This window comes from Juglans microcarpa x Juglans regia, chromosome 6S (genome assembly GCF_004785595.1).
Source record: "Juglans microcarpa x Juglans regia isolate MS1-56 chromosome 6S, Jm3101_v1.0, whole genome shotgun sequence".
In the NCBI taxonomy this organism is placed as follows: domain Eukaryota; kingdom Viridiplantae; phylum Streptophyta; class Magnoliopsida; order Fagales; family Juglandaceae; genus Juglans; species Juglans microcarpa x Juglans regia.
The window spans coordinates 15,710,780-15,738,012 of NC_054605.1; the positions used below are offsets into that span (position 1 = coordinate 15,710,780).

At 33.8% G+C, this 27,233-nt stretch overlaps 4 protein-coding genes and 1 long non-coding RNA gene across 5 annotated transcripts; 2 read left to right on the top strand and 3 right to left on the bottom strand.

Annotated features, from left to right (window-relative positions):
* Positions 1-921: 921 nt before the first annotated feature.
* Positions 922-1,912, bottom strand: LOC121237104. The gene is made up of 2 exons (XR_005934869.1): positions 1,624-1,912; positions 922-1,159 (listed from the first exon to the last, which is right to left on the bottom strand). It is a non-coding gene; the product is annotated as an uncharacterized LOC121237104 (long non-coding RNA).
* Positions 1,913-3,171: 1,259 nt separating this feature from the next.
* LOC121237105 (cinnamoyl-CoA reductase-like SNL6) lies at positions 3,172-5,858 on the bottom strand. The gene is made up of 5 exons (XM_041133682.1): positions 5,582-5,858; positions 5,317-5,471; positions 4,705-4,896; positions 4,165-4,508; positions 3,172-3,560 (listed from the first exon to the last, which is right to left on the bottom strand). The coding sequence occupies exons 1-5, from the start codon at positions 5,715-5,717 to the stop codon at positions 3,488-3,490; spliced, it is 900 nt and encodes a 299-aa protein (XP_040989616.1). The 5' UTR covers positions 5,718-5,858; the 3' UTR covers positions 3,172-3,487.
* Positions 5,859-10,394: 4,536 nt separating this feature from the next.
* Positions 10,395-14,411, top strand: LOC121237108. The gene is made up of 4 exons (XM_041133686.1): positions 10,395-10,815; positions 11,346-11,481; positions 13,896-13,981; positions 14,141-14,411. Exons 1-4 carry the CDS (start codon positions 10,552-10,554, stop codon positions 14,267-14,269), a joined length of 615 nt encoding a protein of 204 aa, XP_040989620.1. The 5' UTR covers positions 10,395-10,551; the 3' UTR covers positions 14,270-14,411.
* A 2,401-nt stretch (positions 14,412-16,812) lies between these two features.
* Positions 16,813-18,076, top strand: LOC121237106. Its single transcript, XM_041133683.1, has 3 exons — positions 16,813-17,486; positions 17,597-17,769; positions 17,871-18,076. The coding sequence occupies exons 1-3, from the start codon at positions 16,911-16,913 to the stop codon at positions 17,965-17,967; spliced, it is 846 nt and encodes a 281-aa protein (XP_040989617.1). The 5' UTR covers positions 16,813-16,910; the 3' UTR covers positions 17,968-18,076.
* Positions 18,077-19,850: 1,774 nt separating this feature from the next.
* On the bottom strand, positions 19,851-23,268 carry LOC121237107 (uncharacterized membrane protein At4g09580-like). Its single transcript, XM_041133685.1, has 5 exons — positions 23,088-23,268; positions 22,791-23,057; positions 21,105-21,375; positions 20,852-21,022; positions 19,851-20,349 (listed from the first exon to the last, which is right to left on the bottom strand). The coding sequence occupies exons 2-5, from the start codon at positions 22,988-22,990 to the stop codon at positions 20,224-20,226; spliced, it is 768 nt and encodes a 255-aa protein (XP_040989619.1). The 5' UTR covers positions 22,991-23,057; positions 23,088-23,268; the 3' UTR covers positions 19,851-20,223.
* Positions 23,269-27,233: the final 3,965 nt, after the last annotated feature.

Genomic DNA, 27,233 nt, shown 5'->3' on the forward strand with positions numbered 1-27,233 from the left:
CAGTCAGCTGAGATGCCACGTTAGTTGTAAAAAAAAAAAATGTGAGAAAGCCGAATACGATAACAGAGACTAAACTCATTTCGTTTCCCACTTCTGAGATCAAAACATTTTTAGCTGCACAAGATTTCATCGTCCATCCAGAAACAAAGAGATTAAACCCATTTCTTCGTAGACGCACTCGTTCTCTTCTCACTCACACTCTTATAGTCAGTCATCTCGCTCTCAAATTTCTATAATGGCTCGCTTAAGCTTTCCTTCATTAATGGCAATACTGATAGCATTTTCTGTGGCCTCCACCATGGCACAGCCCTCGGCGCCGTCTCCCTCAAAATCCCCACTAGCGAGTCCACCAACGAAAGTCCCTGCTCCTACGCAATCTCCAGCAGCTACAACTCCCACATTTGCGTTGTCTCCTGTGAAGACTCCGCTGCTCCATTCCCGATAGTGGTGACTTCTCCGTCATCGCTTTCCCCTGTTTCTCCTCAGGCTTCGGCGAGCCCTCTTGCGTCAATTGTTGCTACACCTTCGAAAGCTTCTGGGCCAATGGAGAACAATGCGGTTTTGAGCAGAGTTGGGTTCGCTAGATCTCTGAGCGTTAAGTATTCACAGCTGCAACTTTGCTTTTTTGAAACCGCTGTGGGTTTACTTATATTTTAGAGGGAATGTAGTGGCGTTATTACAGTGGCCTTATTAGATTTATTTATTTAAACGGCGTCATTTTTAATTTTTCACGTCAGCAGCCGTTTACGCAAGGCGACGAAGAGTAGCGTTTTCCGTTGGATATTTAGAATAGGAAATGCTGGGGCTGGATGGGCTTAAAACCAAATTTCACACTGGCCAATTGTATCTTGACACTGAAGCCATCTAAACAAAGACTTGCTGCATCTCAAAGCAGGCGATTCCCTCCCATCTATTCCCTTCTCCACACGTAATTCTTCCGTTCTCTCCATTCTCCCATTCTCGCTGCATTGCACCTGCATCAACCCTTCTCCAGACGAACAACCCAGACGTAAATCAACCGTTCTCTCCAAGCCGCAAGCCTCTTCGTTCCCATCAGCACCTGCACCAACCCTTCTCTCCCTCTCAAATGAAAGACTCATCTTTCATCTCTGAGCTTGAAATCCCATCTTGTTCTTCCCATCCCTCTCCAATACCAGGTCTGCACTCCAAATTTAAAAGTGTTAGTCACAGAATCCTCAATGTATAAGATTTTCAGAAAGAAAACGAAGATTCACAAATAAAAAAATTGCAATAGTAATCACGGTCTGGCTGCAATAAATAAATAAATAAAATTGATAAATTTAAAGCTTATTTATGCTTTCATTCTAAATATTTAAAAAGCAAATTAAATGAAGGGAACAAATAACTGTAGAACAAAAATAATTTGACAGAAATTCGAACAGGCTATCTAATCAATTTCCTCTGTTCAAGGCCCCAAATAATAAACAACAGTATAACCCTTCATTTTCCAATTTTGTAACCTCTGGTTTTGCAGGAGCCAAACAGAGGAGAACAACAAATCATAAGAAACCCAGGAGAAGGTTGCCCAACAATGAAGAACCCAGAACCAGAATCAATAACAAATAAATAAAAAACAATTAAAATCAGAGGGAGAGTGAGTACCTTGAGGTTTACAAACTGGAGGTTTTTCAAAGAGAGAAAGGGAGAGCTTTTTATGAGCAACACCAATATCAAACAAAATGAGCCCTGAAGATGGATCGTTAACAATGACATCCTTAACCGAAAGCTATAGAAAGAGTTCTTCCTGAGACAAGCCCAACATGTGGAGAAGGAAATAGATGGGAGGGAATCGCCTGCTTTGAGATGCAGCAAGTCTTTGTTTGGATGGCTTACGTGTTAAGATACAATTGGCCGCTGTGAAATTTGGTTTTAAACCCATTCGGCTCAAGCTTTTTCCATTTTAGCTTTTTCCATTTCGAATATCTTAAAATTTTGTGAATAATAGTGAAATACTTTGAGTTAAAATATTTTATTAAATTCTGAGAAGTAAGAAAGAAAGTTTTGAATAAAAATATTATAAAATTAAAAAATTGTTTAAATATAACTTTTTAATATTAAAATCTACAGCAACCTCTCCCTCTCCCGCAACCACTGCACACCGCTACGTGGAATTTGTTTTTTTTTTTTTAATGAAACAAAAAGTAGGTTTTTAATTTTTACATCTTCCCATTGTTTCCCTCCTTCCCCCACCATTATCCCCCTAGCATCCCACCCCCATTGTCATCACCACCCTCCCCTCCCCCCTCTCATTGTACAAGAAATCTTGAGGAAAATTCAAACTAGTGAATTATGGATGCTCTCTACATTAGCCAATGAACTGCTAAAATCTTGGTTTTTATCCTTCAACTTATCTTCGTCTTCCTGGTTATCCATCAATGGTGACAGGAGCTCCAATCAGCTCTTTGTCTCTCTGGGCTTGTCGATCCCAATCGATTCAAGCCAAAAAGAATTGCATGGTCACAACGCATGAGCCTTGCGTGGCTAAAAAGCCAAGCCAAAGTCCTCTGAAATCATACCCGAAGTAAAAACTCAACCACACTGCAACCGGCATTCCGACAAGATAGAAGCAGCTGAGGTTGATATTGGCTCCCAGTTTAGGCCGAGTTGTTCCTCTCAGAAGGATAAAAGTGGTGGGGTGAGGGAACGGGCTCGTTTTCAAGATGACAGAGAAAGGAGGAAGTGTAGGGAGAAGAGTAAGGAGAAGTGGAAGAAAACTGAGCATGGAGAAAAAATCAACGAATCGTGATGTGGGAAATGAACCGGGTTCGGTGTGTGGCAACAAGAACCGGAGGTCGAGTAGAGTTTGTCTTTTAAAAAAGATGTATTGTTTTGTATGTTTTGTTTAGAAATTTGAAAAAATTGTATTCGATTTTGTATTTGAAATTTGGATAATGATTAGGTAACGATTAAATAAAAATGTTAAATAATTGTAATTGAAAAATATTTTGTATTTGAATGATATTTGAAAATGAAAGTATAAAAAATTTTGAGAATATACCAGAACATCTCATGTTGCCAAACAAGGCTGTCTCTAAAGATTTCATAAATCAAAAAACCAAAAACAAAAGCAAGTGGCTTAACTTATTCAATTTATAGAAAATGATTCGTTCAATTTAATGGTGGTGTGCGCCTACAAAGCCATGGGCTTACCACATAGAAATGAACTTTTAGGTCTTCACATATACCAAGCTGCTTTGATATTATGACTTCGAACCAATATCATAAAGGGTATCATTTATATTGAAATTTATTATCCCTAATAGTTACAAAAATGACACGACATTCTACGGGACTTTGTAAATGTAACTGTGGACGACAAATTCAAAACGAAGAACCTAAACAACCAACAATATATTCAACCCAATTGTATGAAAATGCTTGCTTCGATTTGGTCGAGAAGAGGAATGTCCAATGAAGCTTGTGCTTTGATGATCCCCATAATCTTAAGGTAGAAGTACTGCATGCATCAGTCCACCATCAACTGGTTCAACTTCTTGTTGCTTATCCTCTGTTGGATGATCCTCATAACTTGTTCATGGCTGTTAAAAAACAACAAACCTTGTTGGTATGGTAGAGGACGACATGTTAAAAGGAACGTAATTTGAACGTCCTTAGAGTACTTTTAATAGATTCTTCATTTTATCTTTTAAAATAAATTATCAAAATCTATTTTTCTATTTTAGATACTGATTTTTACAACATATCATACATTAACTTATCTATTTTTTCTTTATATCATTTAAATATTATACATTTTAATATATTTTATTCATTTCAAATAAAATAAAAAGTAGAAAGTATAAATGAATTAAGTATTTATACAAGTGTGAATAGTGTTTCATAGATGTAGAGATATTACTGTAGTAAACTAAATATTAGTTATAAAATATAATCTATTGGATGGGCTATATTAAACTATTTCCTTTTAAATTTTATAAAAATATGAGTTTTACATAACGGAAATGCTCTAATTAGAATGTGTAAGGCTGCAAGTCTTTGAAAAATGTAGTTTCATTTAAAAAAACTTATTATTATTTTTTTATTATTAATCTCACTTTTTTAAATGGACTGTATAAATAATATTACAGACTTTAAACTTATATCTAACATGATTCATGAATCCACGGAAATTACATGACATACCTTTGAGGTAGCGCAGGAAGAGCAGAAGGATATGCCAACATATGAGCGAGCTTAAGGGCATCTTCATGCCTGTTAATGACATGGTTGAAGCATAAATAACGACCGTGGGACGAGACGTTTTCCAAGACACAAATGTGGGCATCCACCAAAAAATCAAGATCAACGGTCACGAACACCCCGTCTTCATACATCTCAGCCGCACCTTTCAAATACGGGTGAGTAATGGACAAATCAGGACCGCCCATCAACAACCCAGCATTGAGGGATACCATATTCACTCCTCTGTCCATTGCCAAGGCCCACGCTGCCTTCTCCGCCACCGTTTTGGACAGTCCGTGCCACAACTGTTCATGGTTTTTATTTTTAATTTTAATTATCAATAATTAATTTGATAATTCGAGAAGCAATTTATATCTATTAATTGTCTAGAAGATTTTTATTTTTTATTTTGAGAAAATAAATCCATCTAGCTATATGAAATTTGTTAAAAGTTGAGAATAATAAAAAAAAAAAATTCTAAATAAATCGAATTTGACATACCTTGAATTTACGACACAAATTGACATCACTCCAATGTCTCTCTTCTAGATCAGATGCCATGGATTTACGATCGTCTCTCCAAACGACGGCTGTCGCGGAGGACGTGAAAACCACTTTCTCAATCGATTCCGTTTGTGCACAAGCTTCTAGCACATTGTGTGCTGCCCTTACCTCCACTTCCACCATATGTTCCTGCACCCCCCAAAAAATAATAGATTTTAGATGCAAGACTTTTTTCCATTTTCCTTTCTTTTTTTTTCCCTCAAGTTTTCACACTCTAGAAATAACCACAATGGTTATATATTAAATTATAAAATTATTTTTATTATAAAATAAATCTAATATATCATATGAAATTATAACTATTTATAAATTTATTTTTATTTAATTTTTGGTGAACTTGTCTAAAAAAAGAGTTTGGTGGACTCGGCCGAGTCAGGTTACCTGGTGCTGGGTGTTGGGTTTTACGTACATGTTATGCTACTAGATGGGCCGGTGGGCTAAAATTTATTGTAACATGGGGTACGAGCTAGGTGGCTAGTATTCGATCGAAGAACGAAGGGAGCTAGCAAATTGAAGAAGAGAATAATTGAGAACTTAATAAATAATTACATCATACGCAGGTTGGTCTTGTGGCGGCTCAAACGCGTAGAACAAGCCAGAGCAGCCTTTCAAAGCATCGATTATGCTCTGATAGTCGAAAGGATCTGAACGGAAAATCTTCAGCTTCGTGTTATCACAACAAAGCCTATTCAACTGCGATTCATCTGATGAAGAATTAAACACGAACCCAGGCGGACAGTATAAGAGAAAAGAATTAAATATATATCAGAAGAATTAGCGAAAGATATGGGGTTTGAGATAGCAAATTAACCTGCATGGTGTTGAACCGTAGCGTGGATGGTATAGCCTCTCTGGAGAAGGCGCTGGACCAGGGTAGAGCCCAGCCGCCCTGAGGCGTTCATAACGCAAACTGTACTGTTTGAAGTCTGCTGGAAAGAAGCTGGCGCCATTTGTGGCGTGAGATCAGACACAGATGGAGAGAGAACAAAACGTATGGGGCTTTTATAAGAGCAAAGTCACAAGAAAACTGAGCACATATATATATAATTGTTGTTGGACTCGTGGATGGGCAGAGACCGGCAGAGATGTGGGGGGGGAAAGAGTGGCTGGCATTCAAAGAGCGTGGTGAGTAGATGGGTTGGCAAATGGCAAGTGTACGTATGTGATCTTTATTATTATTAGTAGAAGAAAGAAGAAGAAGAAGAAGAAGAAGAAGAAGAAGAAGAAGAAGAAGAAGAAGAAGAAGAAGAGTGCTGATTGAGAGAGAGAGAGTAGGTACATGAACATGAAATGTTGTTTGGTGGGAACATGTGTTTCCTGATGACCAGCTACGCAGCCACACATTGGCACACCTACTTAATTACCACTAGAAGAACGTCAGATGTTTCTGTACAAAGTAGATGAACAAAAACTCGTGTTACTGCGACGCCTACAATCAAATTTTTTTTATTTTTTAGCCTACAATCAAATAATTACGTGATCATTCAAATTTTATGTTCATTCCTAGTTCTTGATAACCTGAATGCATGTTGCATGTCATCGAAGATTGAGGAGCTTTAAGGCTCGTTGGGACACTTATATTTTATAATTCTGTTAATAGTGATGAAATGATCAATAAATAATAATAAAATAGCTTGAATTAGGATATTTTATTAAATTTTTGAAAAGAAGATAGAAAAAATTGAACAAAAATATTATAAAGTTAAAAAATTATTTGAATATAATTTTTCTAATATTATTTTTAGAGCTGTAATCGAGCCAAGCAGAGCTGAGCCGAGGCGGTCTTTGGTTTGCCGAACTTGGTTCGACTCAAAATACTCGAGCAACTCGAGTCCGAGCTCAAAATTTTTATTTTTTATTTTTTTTGTTCGAGTTCGACTCGATAAGCTAAATTCTCAACTTGAGCTCAGCTTGAATTTTTTTAATAAGATTTAATAATTAATAAATTAAATAGATAAAAAATAAAAATATATATATAATATTAAATTTATACAACTAACAAGTAGAACCTCTATTGAATTATAAGATTTTAAAGAATTTATAAATAATTAATATATAACTAGTTGATATTTATCAATAATAACAATATATAATATAACTACAGAAATTATTAATATATACATATAATATGATAGAATATATATATTTCATATATGGTTCATACATACTAGTATATGAAATTATTAAATCCTATCGATTAATTATTGTACAAATTATAAAATATAGATATGAAGTATAATCAATATATCTACATAAGTAATTAGGTTACATATTATATATTTAATTATATAAGTGATATGCTTATTTTATTAGCTAATACATATATATGTATATATACATCGGTGTATGTATATATTTATCAATATATGAATGAATTTTAATCGAGTCAAGTCAATGAGTCGATTCGGACATAAATGAGCAGGCCTTAACAAGCCTTAGTCGAGTCGAGTCGAGTCTTGTCGAGTATGTGTCATTTACTAATTGAGCGGGTATCTGCTTTCACGAGCGCATTTTTTTTCACGAATCGAGTTCAATTCGAATTTAACTGAGTAGATTATCGAATAGACGGGTTCATTTACAGCTCTAATTATTTGTGTTTTGAAGTTTAAAGATTTTGTATTGATTTTTGCATTTTGTTTTTGTGTAAAAATAACAATCATTGATGAAAATTTGAAAATTAAAAATTAAAAAGTATTTTCTACATGAGAACTTGATTTAAAAAATTATTATTTATCTCATCTCATTGCCCTAACGTATCCTAATCAAACACTGATTCATCATTTTCTATAGTTCTCGGAATATTTCAAGATTTCTATTGTCCAAATCGTGAAGTTAAAATGTAAAAGTTATCATGATTTGTTTTTAGTGAAGGCGAGATGTGAGGACGATCCTCGTATTTTCAGAGATGGAAGAGAAGGACAAGTCACGCGACAAAAGAAACAATATTTAAAAAGACGATTAACGACATTTTCTTTCTCCTAAGTTATATTATAAAATAGAATAATGTTATAGAGAAGTCATTATAACAGTATATTCTTTACACTTATTACATAATTACTTCTAATTCTTTACTTCTTTTTTATAGACTTAGAAAATATATAATCTACATAACATCACATCATATATATAAAATAATTATTTTTAATAATAGCTGCTATCTATATTTACTCTATAAAATATTTTAATAGCCACAAAAACATATCCGAAATTGTCGCGCAGTTGTCTAGACACACGGTGCGCCATGCATGTTCATTTCCTCGTACCACCGGCTCACCAGGCGCCAGTCCCGTCACCAGGCCCAGGCTAGCTGTACGTGATATCGCTATGCTACTCGATCGGACCATTGATTTTGAGATCCCATAAGAAATTAATCTTCTTTATATTTAAATAATATTTGATGTTGAGTTGAGTTGAGATGATAAAATATTATTTTTTAATATTATTATTATTTTAAAATTTAAAAAAATTAAATTATTTATTATATTTTGTATTAAAATTTAAAAAAATTATAATGATAAGTTGAGATAAGTTAATAAACTAAACGTACAGTTTGCAAAATGTGTACGGTAGAAAAGTACAAAAAAATTATTGTCTATATATTAGTTATTAATATACTTAAAATAATTACATTTAAATTTCGAAATTCGAATTTTATAGGAAATTAGCAAAATGAATATTATAAATAAAATTATAAGTAAAAGTGTAAAATACATGTAGTACTAGTACCCTATTTAGTTTTGGATAATAATAGTCATGTTCTTATATATTGAGCTTATAAAATAAGAAAATCTTTGGTGTCTCTTTTTTTTTACATGAAAAGTATTATAATTACAAAGAGATTTTACATAAATAAATTCATAAACTGATATAATTTCATATGATAATTAGATCTACTTTATTATAAAAATAGTTTTATAGTCTAGCGTACTACATTAAGCTACAACAATTTGTTAGTTTACTTTTGTGAATTTCTTTAAATTATAACTAAAACATTTTACTTTTTTTTTATATATCCTTAATTTTCTTATGTTCGCAATATTGCCTAATTTCAAAAGTTACAAATTTAAAAGATTGTTATCACCAAATTGTGTCATGTCCATATTATTTTTTAAAAAATCTGGTCTCCATCTCTGACTAGGGTTGACCAAGTCATATTTAAGTTCTATTGAAATACAGAAATAGTTTCATCTCATCTCATCATTATAATTTGTTTAAATTTCTACACAAAATATAATAAGCAATTCAGCTTTTTAAAATTTTAAAATAATATTAATATTAAAAAATAATATTCGAACAATATTTTATTTAACTTTCATTTAAAACAATCTTATATCATCTTATCTCCTATCATCTATTACTCATCGCACGTTTCAGCTATCCATCTTCGGCCATCACAAAATAGTTGGTCGGTTTCATTATTGTTGGCGGCATTTTAATAATCAAGTATGTAATCCATCGAGTTAGGTGATTTAGGTTTAAAGTTTTGAATCCATACAACTTTATTTGAAGGATATAAACTTCGATCCAATGTCTTTTAAAATCTATTTTATTGGCTGCCATTAATTGAGATTTGCATAGTCATTTGTATACAAATTATTGATATGCCTAAATATCACTGCCACGTTAGTCCTCGAGTTTGAGATGCCACAAGTACCATACCTTAGGGTTGGGATGCCGGCCTGGTCATCCTCTTCGGGAGAGGGTTAGGCCCTCCAAGCCCCAAGGTGGTTCGGCTCACCACCCTTTAAAGAATGGCAGACATTCCTTGTCGAATGATCGAGATTTCTAAGAAAATGATTGGATAATGATATTCTACCTGATCTTTAAAAAATTAATGAAATCACATCAATTTATAAGATAATATAATATAATCTTATGAAATTAAAATCCTATAACAAAGCAGTCAAAGAGAATAGAGTGAGAGATGAGAGACATAAATGACTAGTCCAAGAGATGAGAGAGAAAGATGGGATGATTGGACATAACAGAGGCCGGTAGAGTGAGACCAACGTGAGGTTGCAACATGAGAGAGAGAGTGTGTGTGTGACACTAACAGAGGAAATGAAGAAGAGGGGAGGGGAGGCTCGGGTTAGGGCTTAGACCTAATCCAAAACGACCTCGTTTGATATTATTAAACCAAATGACGTCGTTCATTATTATTATTTTTCAAAACCTAGTTATAAAGTGATGTCATTTAACTAATTAAGTTAAACAATATTGTTTTATATAAGAATAAAATAAATATATATCGATCGGATCATCAGTTTAAACATGAGTCAAACCAGAACTGAACCGAATGATGTTAGTTTCTATGATTTTGGATTGTCGGCCAACCAATTTTCCACCAATTCCTATGGTTCCTGTTCAACCCTAATTTTTCAAAACTCGATAAAACATATTCAGTTAAATAATTTCACTACTATTTACAAAATCTTGAAATATTTTAAGCATCCAAACATATTCAATCAAACTATATCAATTTATAAATGCAATTTTATAAAATCTCATTGCATATTGAAAAAGGTAAGGAATATGATCCATCTCTTATTGGGTAGAAAGAAATTATTGAAATTTATAACAACTTCAAAAAAAAAAAAAAAAAACCCAATTAAAAGGCTGATCATTTAGAGCAAAGAGGAACCGCCGAACCGGGCATAACTGGAGATCGAGATAAGCCGTCAAAATTACTTTCAGACGCTTCGTATACCCCAATCAGTACAGTCTCAAACACCCACTTCCTCTCAAAGACTCAAAAAGACTCAAACTGCAACGACGGCCCGAATTATGAAGACCGACCCGCAAAACCCGCAGGGGCTCGTGATATCCGCCACCGAACCCATACGATCATTCCTCTCCGGGGCCTCCAAAGATCCGCACCTTTCTCCAGAGCTCCAACAGATTGGCTTCGATCTTTCTTCTCAATGCAATGTTCCGTACAAGTCGCTTCGAGCTCTCTGGTTCGCGTCCCCGCCATCCACCCGACCCGCTCTGATCCAACTCTTGTCCGGGTCTGAGTTCGTCTTCACCAGCCCCAAACCTAGAGAGAAGGTAATCCGATTCTCGATTAAGGTTGTTTGGTTGCTACGGAATTCTCCTCTGTGTTTTGGCTTTTTTTTTTTATTTTTATAAGTAGGTAGTAAATTTTATTCATACCAATGAAATAGGCATAGCCCGTGGACACAGAAAGTACACAGAAGAAAACACCTAAATACATTCTAGATTAAGGAAAATGTGTTTTGGCACTAAATGGTATCACATGAGAAAAGAATTTGATTGTGGTTATAGGTTCTTACATTTTCTCCGCAATCGAAATGGAGCGTGAGTTTTTGCTTGGTTGCTGTCTTGCTGAGAAAGCTTAGAAACAAATGTTATCGAATGAACTTGTATTGTTTCCTTATTTTCAGAGTATGTCCTAGTCTGTGTTTGGTAGCTGACAAACATCAGGAAATGAAAATACAATTATTTTTTATATTTTAGCCTGTCAAATTTGAACAACTGTAGTTAATTCCATTCTAGTGTATTTTTTAGTTTAATCAAAATACTTGCTTATCGGTTTCGGTTCTTTTTTTTGAATATAGAGTGAAGAATTGAAAGCGAGGCTGAGTAGACTTGCGGAATTAGCAGAGAGGAACGCGTATCAAGAGCTCGTTAAGGATATTACACCGAAGAAGGATCCTGAGCCTTTCTCTTCTTACAAGGATCAACTGGGCTTCGGTAAGTGTTTTTCCCCTTCTTTTTCTTTTTCTTTTTCTTTTTTGTAAGTAATTGAGTTCAATAAATCATGAACATATAAAAGCTCGAAGTGGCAATTAGGAAATATCCTTTTCACTCGGTCTCTCTGATCTTATGGAAATTGATAAAATAACTTGCACATTTTCTGGAAGTATTGTTGTCTTTATTTCATGAAATTTTGATGATGTAGTGTGATATATCATCCAGTTTTATTATATGTGTAATATACTACATAGGTAGATCAATAGAGGTGATCTTAATATCCTTTGAATTGGCGTACCCTTTTTCTTCCTCAACTGTTTTAAGGATGGAATTCGGCCATATGTTCTGCATTTACTTCAAGTCATTATTTTTAATTTTATTTTAGTATCTAAGGCAATCCTTTTGAAGGGACTTGGAATGGACCTAGGGATAGGTTAACTTATCGGTAAAAAAAATCACGACTAAGACAGGTTGCACCTATTTTGGCCTGTTTGTGCCTTTCAGTTTGGCTAGATTTGATTGAAAAGAATCCCCCGATTTTGTTTAATTTCAACTACTCGTCTATTTCCCATGTGGACTGAACAATTCAACTCGACAAGTGAAATGAAGGTTCCAAATCCCAATCATATTCTCACAAATGGCTTCAAAAGTTATGTCCCTCCTCAGACATCAGCAAAACACCGTCGCTCAAAAATGCTAGTGGGTCCAGTGACAAGACCAATTTGAGCCATTGATTCATTCAATTCAGCAATAGAGCCTTGGCCAGCCTTCCACCTTCAGTCAGAGCTTTCCACTGCAATCTGACTGGTTGTATAATCCTGATCTTGAACCTCCATGACAAGAGCGGTCATCTATCTTGATCAATGCCTACTTTGCTTCGCTTACAACATGGATCCGAAGTCGATCTCGTTGGATTTCATTCTCTCCCAGCCAAGCCATGTGGTCCTAGATCCTTCAATGAATCTTTGCTGCAACATCATGTTCACCCAGATTGACACCACTTGCTTCACTTTGTTGGAGTGAGAAGTACTTATAAAAAAAAAAAAAACTTTGTTGGAGTGAGAGGTGATGAGATTGAGGGTGTTTTGGTGAGCGACTGGAAATAATGGAACTATGGTTTTTTGTGGAAGTTAACTTTGGGGTTACTGGAGTAGGAGGCCAGAAGGAAGTCCGGTGAGGATGCCACAGTTGAAAAGAGGGGAAGGAAATTTGAGATTTTAATTAACATTAGTCAGGTCAAGTGTTTGGAGCACCAAACCTTAGAACCATAGACAACCCAACAGGGCGTCGCCGTGTCACTTCCAAATGAAAATCAGCACCAGAGCTTTCCTAATTGGCACTCCAAAACACCCTCTCTCTTCTTAGCTTTCTCTCTTAGAACATGGTCAAGAACCACCATTTTCTTCTCCGATGCATGAACAGAAATATTTTGAGCAACAGTATCACCACTATTTGTTTCTACAGCCACAATGCGAGCTGTGAGCTGATGTTCTCTGAGAATATTCATGTGTGAAACATATATCACCCAATCGGAAATTCTAAGCTGACTTCCAACCCGTTTTGGTTTAGCTTGGTAACCTCAGTGGTAGCTTTGTTTTGGAAATGGACTTTAAATTTCGATCTGATTGGGCCAAGCATGCCTTTTCGGGCTTGTTTTTTGCCAAGACTGTTTTATTGGTTTGGGTTTCTACTTGCCATAATTGTGATGAATTGAGATTGGATAATCACTTGCATAGCATTCATAAGTTGGGAAGTTTTATTGCCTATCCTGGATAAATGGGGCAAAATTGAAGGTCAATAATGTGAAAAATACTTGAAAAGCTACTTGATTTTCTGGTATCTCTATTCCCTTGATTAGGCATTTCTTTTGTATACCTTGTGTACCTGAGTTGCACCTTTTCATAAATGATTATTACTTAACAAAAAATAAAGAAAAAGAAAAATACTTGAAGAGATTCTTGGGAAAAAACGAGAAAGTTGTTAGCATTGTGGTACTGATCATTAACATTTGGGAATACTTGAAGTTTTCCATTGAAGGATCCCCAAGTATTCTTTTTTTTTTTTTTCCCAAAACTTCAGAAAGCTGGAGAATCTTGTCTGGTAATTTATGCTTTGATTTTGACGTATCAAAAAAATTTATTCTTTGATTTTGACTCGATGCTTTCCAAAGTGACTAACCAACTTACAAAAAAAAGTGACCAACCAACTTAAACTCTCATAATTTGGTCAGTTTTTTGTTTCTTACAGTTGAATCACGCCATCTGATTTTGCACTTTTCTGTTTCCAATTTCCCTTTTATTCACTTTTATTTTGGTATGCATTTTTCTTTATTTATGACTTTAGATCTTTTGTTTTGTATGATTTACATATTCATTTGGGCGCTCTGAAGATTTAGTCATAATAATCTTCTACAGGTTTACATGTTGTGCTTACAATGTTTACCGGTTATTTGGTTGGATATGCTGCATTCAGAGCGTTATTTAACCACAGTCCTGTCATGGTAACTTCTGAATAATTATCCCTTTTCTATATCTCCTTTCACTTTTAGTTATTATTCCTTCTTCATTTTTTATATTTAATCATTACTTCATGAATTCTCCTGTTTGATTTCACAGTACTAAAATCAACAATACGAATCCTGCATTTTTTTGCCTTGCAGAATGCTGCTGGCGGCATCCTTGGTTTGGTTGGTGGCATGCTTGTAGAAACACTTCTTTTCATAATCAGAGCTTCCAATAAAGATCTTAGACCTCCATCTTCTGCTTCAGAACTAAAGAAGAATCAATAGACTTAGATCTTAATGTTAAGAGATTGCCATTTTTGTCTATTTTTTAGTCTGTTCAGTCTTGAGATCTTATGTCAATATTGTCTGGGTATGTAGCCTTTAATTGCAAGAGTTTGTCAAGGTTTATAAATAGCATTTCCCAAAAGCATTTTACTCACTTGACGAGAGAAATTTTCCTTTCAATTCCTCTCAAGGAAAATAATGATAGTAGGTAATCGCAGAAATTAAAATAGGCAGGTTTTGACATTGACATTACTAAAAGCTGGATTAAAGGCATCCACATTGTCTTCATAAGCTTTGTTTGTTCCTCATTAAAGACAAATTCGTATCACATATGAACCGATTTTGCTAAGATTTTTGTACCACTGAGAATTGCTTTGGCAGAACTTTTAGAAGATAAGGGAACTAGTGGGTGAAAGAAGATGAGATTGTCGAATGAAATTATTACACTGAATTTATTCAAAGTCACTCAGGCTATCTTGTCTTTTTTTGTCATAGAGATTACATTTACAACATTATCAACACTCTTCAGTAAAATAAGATAGGGCTTGTCTCTTTAAATTCTTCGTATAGAGACAAGATCCAGACCTGATTTAGACATAAAGATATATCATGGAAGGTTATCTCTAAGCCCATTAATATATCATATGAGAGATATTATTGCTCATTTTGATCTTAATTAAAGTTTCGTTTAGATGTTAAAATAATTTTAGATGATCTGAACTGATTTGTAAATAGTAATATTTTGTAACTTCTATTGAAATGTATTTAAATATAAATAAATTGAGATAAATTTAATTTTTTTTTTTAAAAAAATTAAAAAAATAATAAATTCTATCAATAATGATGTGATGAGATACTCTCAAACAAAATATTGAAAGACACTTTATCAGTCCAGGTGGCATCCGTAGAATGGTCCTCACGTGGCATCACGTGGAGTGGGCTCAAGTAAGGATGAGAGAGACAATCAAAAGTCATATTACAGAATACAGGGTACGGGAAAGAGTCCTTCTACAGTCACCGAAGAAGTATGGGAAAGTGTATGGGAAGCTAGAAGCCTGTGGGCGAAAGAAGAGGCAAAGGGAGATGGACCTTCTGCTACCCCCACCACCTTTCTTTTTCTGTTCCTTTGTTGTGCATACTCACAGAAGAAGACAATCACAAGTACTATTCATGTACTCGAGTTGGGACTTTGAAACCCCCAAAACCACATGCCTATCCCCTTGATTTTCAGTCTGTCCCTGGTTTTGGAACCTGGGTTTTATTTATTCCTTCACACCCGATCCAAGAAACCCATCATAAAGTTGCAAAGTAAAAACGAAAACATATATCTTTTTATGATTATTGAATTAGGATCGGATCCAATGGGGACTTCCTAAAATAGAGTCCTGGGAATTGTGGGGCTCTTTATTAAGGGCAGGATTAAAGCAAAATTTTATTCACAAGTCAGCATAGATAGAATACACAATGCATATTACTGAAATTATATAATTTAATTTATAAAATTTACATATTTAAATTTTACAAATTATATGTAAATTATTACTTGTTTGTGAATAGAATAGATTAAAATGCAGCTCCCATTTACATTTGTCTTCTTATTATTTTGAGAAATCACACCATCACCAAATCATAATTTCTTTTCAATATGAATTCTCAATTGAAATATTTTAGTCACAAATAAATTATATAAAAGTAAACTCACAAATTGATATGATTTGATGCAGTACGTCAGATTGTAAAATTATTTTTATTATAAAATAAATCTAACAGATCACATAAAATCAAATCAGTTTGTAGATTTATTTTTATGTATTCTTTTTGTATATGTAGCATTTCTCATTTATATATATATATTTAGGTACCGTTTAGATATTAAGTTGAAATGAGATAAGTTAATATGAAAGTTGAAAATTAAATAAAATGTTGTTATAATATTATTTTTTAATATTATTATTATTTTAAAATTTTAAAAATTTAAATTATTTAGTATATTTTATATAAACATTTAAAAAAATTATAATAATAAAATAAAATGAGACTCACTTTTAAATATTGTTTTGTATCAATTATTTAATATATTTTATATAAAAATTTAAAAAAATTATAATAATAAAATAAGATAATATCCGTTTTTGAATATTGTTTTGTATCAATCAATCAATTAAAGGTAATAAAATGAGACGAGACTTTTATTATAATAATAAAAGTTAAATTGTTAAAATAAACAGTCGTTGAAAAAGGTAAAGCATCCATGCTCGTGAGCTAACAAACTAATTCAGATTAATCAGTTGATTTACTTTCAATCATTGATGTTTTAGTATTGTTTTGTATCAATTAAAGGTGATTTAAAGACTGTGGGACCCGCTTTTGAGTCGACGGGGCTAGTCTCGTCAACACATCACGCACTGCTCGTGACTGGTTAACCGACGCCGATCCCACTGGCCGTGCCTGCTTCTAAGCCAACCCTCACGTGAGCTTTGACACGTGTTCTCATCTCTGTCCCTCCCGAGTCAACATAGTCATCATACCCAACGGTGAAAAATACCTATATATAGTTCAAAAATCCTTTCGCCTCGATAGGAAGTGAGAGCTCCAACTCTGAATCGAAAGCGAGAAAAACCCAACGCGCAATTCATCTGCCATGAGAGCTGTTCTTCTGAGAACCGGTTCGTACGCCGTCCAGTCTCCCCCGGTCTTCCCCGGTTCGGCCCAAGTTTCTCTCTACCGTCACGACTCCGCCTCCAGCCTATTCTCCTGCGAGAGGAGCTCCGTTAACTCCCCGAGGACTTCTCTGCATCTTGATATCAATCGCAGGAGAGACGCTCCGGTCACGGCGAGCGGCATTCGTAGGGCGTTTTCGGAAAGCGATGTTATTCGGTCCGAAGTCCGATTCTCCAGACTGACCGAGGCCGGATCTCGATCTTTTCCGGCGAGAATACCCGGGGAGGAGTTTCTCTCAGAAAACGACGATGATGGAATCGGATCGTTGTCAACCATCGACGGGATATGGCCGGAAATCGGGATTCCGGTTGAGGAACCGAGTTTCCCCGGCGATGGGTTCGGTAGAGGAGGGAAGAACCGAGGCGGAGGCGATGGCGGCAACGGAATCGGAAACGGCGAGGACCGGAGCAAGATCGGAGCGTACTACTTGGAAATGCTAAAGTCAAACCCAGGAGATTCACTCTTGCTCAGAAACTACGGAAAATTTTTGCACGAGGTACTTGAAACATCTTATAGAGTATATACTAGACTTACTATTTATAAAAAATTGAAATCAGAATCTGAAAATTCGTGGTTGTTTGGACTGTGATCGATGGAACTGCAAAGATGGAGAAGGATACGGTGAGAGCGGAGGAGTACTATGGGAGAGGAATATTAGCGAGTCCCGGAGACGGAGAATTATTGTCGCTGTACGGGAAGCTGATATGGGATACACAGAGAGATGGAGATAGAGCCAAGTCCTACTTCGATCAGGCCGTTCATGCCTCCCCTGATAACTGGTAATTTTTTTTGGATAATCTGAGAAAATAAATAAACAAATTATAAATATAATGTTTTGATTCGATTGTGTAATAAATAAATAACTAAATATTTGGTGCAGCACGGTGTTGGGGTTGTATGCACACTTCATGTGGGAAGCGGAAGACGAGGAGGAAGAAAGCATGGGGGCGTCGCCGGCTCTGGCTCCGGCTCTTTAGCTATTTTTTTCTCTGGATATCTTTTTTCAGCCTTAATGTTGATATTTTAATCTAATTTTGTAAACAAAATAGGCGCAGTATATGAATTTTATAATAGTTAACAGAGTAATGATATATATAAACTCTAAGGCGGTTTGTTTTTATAAGTTACAACTCTTTTAATCCATTTTACCTTATTTAATTATTATAATTTTTTTAAATTTTTATATAAAATAAAATAAATAATTTAATTTTTTTCAAATTTCAAAACAAAAATAATATTAAAATAATATATTCTAATAATATTTTATTCTAATAATATTTTATTTAACTTTTAACTTTAAGTCTCGTTTGGATTCAAAGATGAATTGAGATGATTTTAAATGAGTTGAATATTTTTTTTATTATTATTATTTTAGAATTTGAAAAAATTAAATTATTTATTATATTTTGTATAAAAATTTAAAAAAATTGTAATAATAAAATGAGTCAATATGAGTTTTCAATCCAAACCGAAGCTGAATTTTAACTTATCTCATCTACGAAAATAAACGAGACCTAAATGTACACTCCTGCAGGATATTTATTAAAATAAAAAAAGTGAAATTTCACTTTTTTTTTATGAGACTTAATTTTTTATAAAAAGTTGACCCAAAACTTATAAGTGCAGGTATAATTTATGGTTTATAATAATAACAATATTTCCATGTTTGAATTGATTCCATGCATAAAGAAAATTAAAAATAAAAAAAAAAGAAAAAGAAAAAGAAAAAGATCTATGCATTTTTAGTTCACGTCGTTCACTTTTGACTTAGATATTGTGAAAGCAGAAGTGAACGGCGAGTCGCCAATGCGCAAGTCAATTTGCTATTTTAATCATCAAGATCGGGGTTTCTAAAACCAAACATTTTAATAATATCATCTACTTTATTTGCAATAATCTAATGAGCGAAGAGAATCACATCTATTCATATGGAAATTTAAATAAGAGATTAAACAATATATTATAAAATAAATAGAATTTTAAAACCAAAATAAAAATAAACTCACTAAAATAGTCAACTTTAAATTAGAAGATTAAAAATTCCAAATAAATTGACTATTTTAATTCCAAATAAAGTGAAGAGAATCTCAGTCCTCCTACCCAGGGTTGGGGTTTTATTTTTAGCAAATCTGGTGTCCCAAAAAGAAAGCTCATAGCTAACTGCTTAATTCTACATACAATCGTAAAGTATGTAAACGTCGCATAATCACTTTAGAAGAAAATGAGATCCACTATTACAAAATTAATTTATTTTATGCGGGTCTCATGTTTTATTCATTTTTTTTAAAGTGATTACGCGATAATTGCACAATTCACAGTTATAAATATATTTTCTCAACTTAAAATAATCTTGACTCTATTTCACTTTTTATTTCAAGTATTCGTGAAATCTAGGTAATTGAATCTATTAATGATGGACTGTTGCCAAACCTATTCTTAGACATTTCACCTCTTCTTCTTCTTTTTTTTTTTTTTTTTTTTTTTTTTTTTTTAAGAAAACAAATCTATAATTTTCACACTCAGAATCAATGGAGTATATGCTCTTGTTTTATGTGTTTAACTGAAGCATATAGCCCTCTTTTGAAAAGGTCTCTTAGAGCCATGGCAAAGCAACCTGGGACAGAGACATCCCTGCAGAAGTAACAGTACATTAACATATTGGATGATCTGGAAAGCTCGTAATGATGCTTATTACTTCAAAAATACTCATGGGAGTCTCCATGTGACTTTTTCTCAAGTTGAGTTCTCACGGTTCTTACCAGGAAAAGGACCACAGAGCAGCCATTGCAGCAGTCTCAACACAAATGCCATCTCCCACAAAAGAAAGAAACGAAAAAAAGAACACAACAAACAGCAAAGATTAACAGAATACTATGATAAATCTACGATGTCAGATACTGTCTTTACATACTGTTCCCCTAACAACAATATATACATATAACGATAGAACTGTAGATTAATGCTTAATTTGAAAATCAATTTAAACATTTTATCCCCAAACCTCCGACCGCCACGCATGACGGAAAGCAGAAATCTTGTTTTTGCCCCGAGACTTCCCCCACAGTCATCTCCAGTGGCTACAGCATTTGTTAGTGTAGTCCACAGGCAGATAGACGGCCATATATTGCTTTTATTTGACGCTAGTCTGTACAGAAATTAAGTAGATAACAGCCTAAAGTGGCTGCAAGGAGAAGAAGCACCTAAACTAAGCAAGTCTGGCCGCCAGTGGACGGTTAAGATTTACTCTTGCTCACCAGCGTGGGGGTAATAGAAACAACTCCGATGAAGAACAGCATGGCAATTGATTGGAAGTCATAAAGATCCCCGATGGATTGCAACTCTCCCAAAGTTAGTCCAGCCTACGCATATAGCAAAGGAGTCAGTAAGCACCCATAAACTGCAAACTCCTACCAAAAAGTGATTTTAGAGCTAATAATTCAAGAACTCATCAAACTAGAGAATTCTTCTTGAACTAATACTACCTCAATACCTGAACATCTCAACGGATGGCTTGGGCTTCAAGACTTCTTACATTGAAGTCAATTGGGTTCCCCCAAACACCATTAGACAATAGTATTTTGTTTTAACAAAATGTATAACATTTGGATTAATGTAAGATTCTCTGATAAATGAACTACCGTGCCAAGAGAACAATCTTTCTACATCCCAATACAATCATATTAAAACAAATGATTGGATGGACCAACAAAATCTCAGCCTTCATTACAGAAGTGCATGTGCTATAATAGAATCTGGTTTATATCCATATCATTTGAGGCAACCCCAAACTCGGTTAAATCTATGACCAGACTTTCACCCACCATATCTTTACAAAATCCAAATGTTCAACTGATACAATACCTTCACTGTGACAAAAGCTGCAGGTATGAGGCCGATTAGGGTTGCCAGAAAAAATGTATGATATGGCACATCAACAATTGGTGAAGCGAAATTGATAAACGTATTTGGCAATGTTGGTGTCAATCTTAGAAAAAGCATGTAGTTCAACAGCCGCTCTCTTCTTTTAGCCACCTGGAAGTTAAAAAATTTAGAATAATTTATTCCAATTTGATGATTATTAAAGTCAGACAACCACCAGGAGAGTGAGATTCACCTGGGCTTGAAAGAACTCTAACTTGTCAGGCCACAGAGAGAAAAGAAGGGGACGACCAATAAGCTTTGAGACGAAAAAGCAAGAAGAAGCACCAGCAGTGGCAGCAAAGACAACCAGAGCTACACCCTTGAGGACTCCAAAAAGGGATCCAGCCAGCAATGACATGAAAACAGTACCCGGAATCATGAATGTCTGCATGAAAATGTAAACCGTGCAGTACCCAACCAGGACTTGAGCGGTGTAGTCACTTGTGTAGCTCTCAAGGTGATATCTATGGAACAAGGAGAGAAAACAAAAAGGATCAATGTAGCATTCAACAAAGCACTTGTAGCGGGGACTGGTAATTTCTTGACCAAAGGGGAAAACTTGTGATGATATGAACAAGCCAAATCGTTTTTCTAGTTTTGTTTGATAAGTAACAGGAGCAAGCCAAATCAATAAAAGAAAAGCACGAAAAATATATGCCAACATATACAAGATCACATTAGTCCTTAGCTACAATTTCCTTCCACTTTCAGTAAAATCCTAGGGTCCATTAATGGTGTAATGCTACTGTATTAGGTGGTCAAGAGCAAGTATCTTGACTTCCTCGATTCTTCCTACTTTCTCTTTGAATTTTGAGTAGTCACTTCATGCAAAAAGAGGAAAAAAAGGCTAAAGAATGGAAATGAACCAAATCCAAGCCTCTCAAGAGCTAACTTACGCAGTACCAACACTCGGTATTAATCCTTTTCAGTCAAATGCTCATTCATTTCACCTTAAGCAACAAATAACATAACGCAAGATTTAGCGGCCAAGACACAAGATCAACCTTTCATAAGATGATCAGAACATTTGGTACCAATATCTAATGACTACATAAATAACTACAGATGCAATTAACATCCAGAAAAATAGGCAAGCTGAGGTAAGGCAACCTATCCGTCCACCCAGCCTAGTAGGTATGAGCTGTAACAATTTTGCTTAGTATTTGAAATCAAGAATTGGAATTCTGCGTCTGGGAATGTACAATTGAAAAAAAAGAAAAGAAGAAGGAACAATGACCAATCCATTTTTTTATTGAAAAATCTTTCCAGGGGTCATGGTTATTAAGCCTGCAATTAATTTAAACAATAACGAGATGGAGATCCAGAAAAAATCATCACTTTTTAAATTGACTTGACTCCGTAAATAAACAAAAAATGTTTTACGTCTAAAACCAATGCTTGCATACTTGGTTTCTGCTGGAGGTTTATATGTAAGACCATATAGAGCTGCGAAAGATCAACTCTCCTCTATGTTAAAAACAAATCTGACCACAGGCACATATGCTAACATAATTAATGTTCTTTAGGTAAAAAACCCTCATCAGACCCACATGCAGATGTGCTTGCATTATCAACATACCTTATCAATCATGCAACAAAATGACGCAAAAATCGTACTGACAATAAAATTAGCTCCTTGAATAAAATTCAAATGACAAAAACCAAAATTATAAATAAAAGTTCATGAAAATATATTCCCTTAAAATTTGACTCTTTTTTCTCCGATAACCCAAATATCTCTCCAAGGAAATCTCTCGGAAAATCCATTTATTCTCCGAGGGGCCCATATGCATCCAAGGACAATTTTTTTAAAACCAATTTAGCTTGATGCAAGCATGAGATTTCAAAATAAAACTAGAGAAAAACTAGAAGAAATTACCGGAGGGTTTGAATGTCTTCGAGCGTACGAGGGAGCTTGAGAAAGCTGTAATCCGATGCGGGCATGGTGAGGTAAACACAGAGAAGGCCAAGAACGAAGCCGAAGACGACCGTGGAAGCCGTGGCCACCTCCCGAAAGCTCAAGGGAAACTTAGATCCGACGGCTTCCACCTCCCCATTGCTCTTCTCTCCCTTCCCCATCTCCAAAACTTCTTCCCTTTTCCTTTCCTACCCTTTATCCCAGGATAGAGAGAGTCAGAGACAGAGACAGAGACAGATACAGATACAGATACAGAGAGGAGATGGGTTCGCTCTCAATCGCTTCGTTTGCTTCTGGGGGGACTTCCTGCTTCTTGTGGTTGGCATTCCCGTTTTTGTTCCTGTTCCTTACTTTCTTGTTCTTCCTCCCTCTCCCTCCTTATGTAGAGAGAAGAAACGAAAAGTAAGGGAGAAAGAATATTCCCTCGAAAGAGATATTAAAACCTACCCCTGTGATCTATCTCTCTAAATATATTTGCCCCTTTTTTTTCCTTTCTTCTTATTATTTATTATCTTTAATTTTCTTCTTTCAATTTCGTCAATCTATTCCCCCAATAATTACCACGTCAGCATCACCTAGTCAGGTGAAATTCACAGGATTATCATATATCCTCCGTTCAATTCTCAAGCTAAAAAAGAAAAAAAAAAAAAAAACCAAAACTCCATTCAATATTTATTAATTATTTAAGAATTATTTTATTTTTAAATTGATGTATAGAATATATCATCTATACTATTTAAATGATAAGATTTAATTTATAATATTTAAATTTTAAAATTTATCTTATAAATCAAATTATATTATATAAGTATTTTATTATGTGTGTTTTATATATCAATTATTAATTTATATGTTATTAATAAATGTTATAATATCTATTTTATTTATTTGTTACAAAATTTAGATAAAAATTCTATAAAAACTTTAATCCGATTTATGAATAACACAAAAAGTTAAGTAAGGGGGAATAAACTCCACCTCGAAATTCAAATTAGATTATTATTATTATTGAAAGGAGGGTGAAAATGTCTTAAACAAAAATTAATATTAATATGTACGTGACTTTATTTATTTATATTTTATTTTGAGTTGGCTGGTGGAGTAAGTGAGGGTATTGCATGGAGAAATTTTTAATATACGACACGAAAGGCTACGAAAAGCACGTGGAATAGCGAGCGGCCCGACAGGCGACAGCTGCCTGAGAAATATCCTCGTTGTCGTACGCAAACGCCGCATGTGACTGTGCCCTTCTTATAGTTCCCCGCTACGCCCCTCTCAAGCAATTTAGAGCATTAAAGTATTAGTAATAGATTCAATTTAGTCAAATTTTCATCAAAGTTTAGTTAGATTACGTAATAATTTATTATATTGAACTTAACAAATAAATAATAATTTTAACTTTTTATTATTTCGCTGGCTAAATTTGGTCGACCCTTCTTGCTGGTCAAATATTATTTTATTATAAAAAATTCATCTTTATGAACTCCTAAAAATTATTATTTTTAATAAAAAAACTAATTTGGCATGTTCATTTCTTCTCCGTCGAGCTCTCCAACATGAGCATATTAGGATGCATTTCTGTAAGCACTGTATGAACTCCTAGCATCACTGTAGAGAGCGTTTGTGAGCTTCAACTTTTCTTTCATGCAAGGGATGAAAATTAAAACAGAATTAAATATTATAGAAGAAGACCAAAAACTATCAAAACAAATTTTCGAGAGTGTTAGAATTAAAATAAATGAAAATGTAAAAATCAATATTGTAATAGAATAGTGATAAATTTGGAAGCATTAGTAATAGACTTAATAATGTTTGGCTAAAATTTGACTAGATAATTCATTTTTATAAATTTAGCGAGTCACTTTTCAACATCACTAAATAACACTCTCTAAATTCATCATTATTCTATTAAAATATTTATTTTTATTTTTCATTTATTTTAATTCGAATTGTAATTTGATTATTTATTCGTTATTAAAAAAGTAAACATTAATTTTTTAACGTTCATATTATTTCTAACAAATATAATTTTCTAACGGTCTTTTTTTTTTTTTTTTACAACGGTCATATTCTTTCAATTGGTATATTTTTTCAATGGTTATATTTTCCAACAGTCATATATTTACAATATATATATTTATGGTGAAAATAACATTTAGCCAACTCAAGGGGTTGGCCAGATTTGGTCAGGGAATAAATCTTGAGCTAAAATTACTGTTCATTTATTGAATCTATTATAGTAGATTTTTGTGCAATCTGGCTAAACTTTGATCAAAATTTAACTAAATTGAGTCCACTACTATTGTTCTTAGATGCATTTTCATGCCACATGCCCACATGATTATTACTTCATTATATTCTTATAATATAATATAGTTATGTTTGGAAACTCATCTGTTATCATATTATTTTATTATTATGTATAAATTATTTTATTATTATTTATAAATTAGTTTAGAGAAAACCTGGAGACTAGTCCATCTGCTGTTAGAAGAAAACCAGCCCTCCAATAGAAGCTCGCCACATAAGTATTTTTATCACCATTACCATGCATTTGCCTACACCTGAAGAGTAACCCATATCTCGCTTTCTTCCTATTCGAACCCAGACCCATCTTCACCCCACTCCATCCCAATCCAAACTCGACGGCACCCCACTCATCTTAGATGACAAAGAACACGACAACTTCCTCTCGAAGGAGCTTGTACTCGATGGCATAGAACACGACTAGAATGAAACAAATTCCTCTGTTTATAAATATTTTGATATATTCTTATGATGGAGATGTCGTTTTCAACATGTTCACATGCTTTTCGGCTATCCAACTATCTAATCTTCTTCCATCAATTATCTTGCAAGCCGATGTAATCTTGACCAGCAGCTCTAGATCTCATCAAAATAAAGAAAATGCCGAACACGTTCCGTTTGTCCGCCTAATCACAATCTAAAACATATGATTTAATGTAGTATATTTTTTAATATTTAACCACACACGATGATATATTGAATCTGTTTCATAATAAAAAGATACTTTTTAATTTAACTTATCATATCAAATTGTAACTATTTACTAATTTTATTTCCTAAGATCCTTTTGTAAACTAACCATTGCTCTTACTTCGTTGAGATCTGTGATCAATGTGTATATTTGACTCGAACTGTCTGTACATCTCTCTCTGTCTTCTATCTGATCGCGTTAAGGCTTGGGTGTCTATAAAATTAGTGAGACAAGTCTATAATAAAGTTGTGTGTAGATATTAAATTGAGTTGAGTTGAATTAAATTAAGATGATAAAATATTATTAAAATATTATTTTTTAATATTATTATTATTTTAAAATTTAAAAAAATTAAATTTTTTATTATATTTTATATTAAAATTTAAAAAAATTATAACGATAAGTTGAAATTAATTGAAATTAATTTACTTATCAAAACGGAGACTAAGACACAGCCCAAATAACATGCACATGACTTTGTGGGCTCAAAGGTTGTAACTCTGCTGAATTTTGACTCCAACCCATTGCTTTCGACAACTCTCTCCATTTCAACCCGTATCAAATTCATCGATTTGATCTTCATTTTTTCATCTTAGGTAACTTTAAAACATCTCTAACTATTACATTCTTATTCGAATTTGAAGATGTCAAATGAGAGATACATAAAAATGAGTTTTACATTAGTTATATTTTCATATAAATACTTAATTTAGACAATATTACAAGAATAATAAATGATTAAATCCCTTAAATTCGGATAAAATTTTGAAGACTTTGATACCTCCAAAGATGGAAAATAACCTCCAATTCAATGGCATGTCCCCCAATAAGCTCTTGCCCCGCGAGCGAGCTCTATAAGGGAGTTTGAAAATGGTAGGTCAAAGGAAGTTGAAATGTTGGCCACATTTCATAATGAAATTACAGAATCTATTCGCTTGCGGAAAATGCTACTGTGCCCATAGAGTATGGCTGTATTTAGATGTTGAATTGAGTTGAATTGAGATGATAAAATATTGTTAGAATATTATTTTTTAATATTATTATTATTATTTTAATATTTGAAGAAGTTGAATTGTCTATTATATTTTATGTTAGAATTTGAAAAAATTGTAATGATGAGTTGAAATAAGTTGATAATCCAAACGTACCCTAAATTGGTGGATTTGCCCACTTGACGTGGCTTTAGCAATTAAAAAAAATTTAAACACAAAACTTCTCAAATCTCTATACCATTTGAACGAGATTCTAAGGTCTCGTTTGGTTATATAGATGAGATGAAAAAAGATAAAAGTTATAGCTGAATAAAATATTGTTAAAATATTATTTTTGTTTTGAAATTTTGAATTTTTTATTATATTTTATGTAAAAATTCAAAAAATTTATAATAATTATATAAGATGAGATGA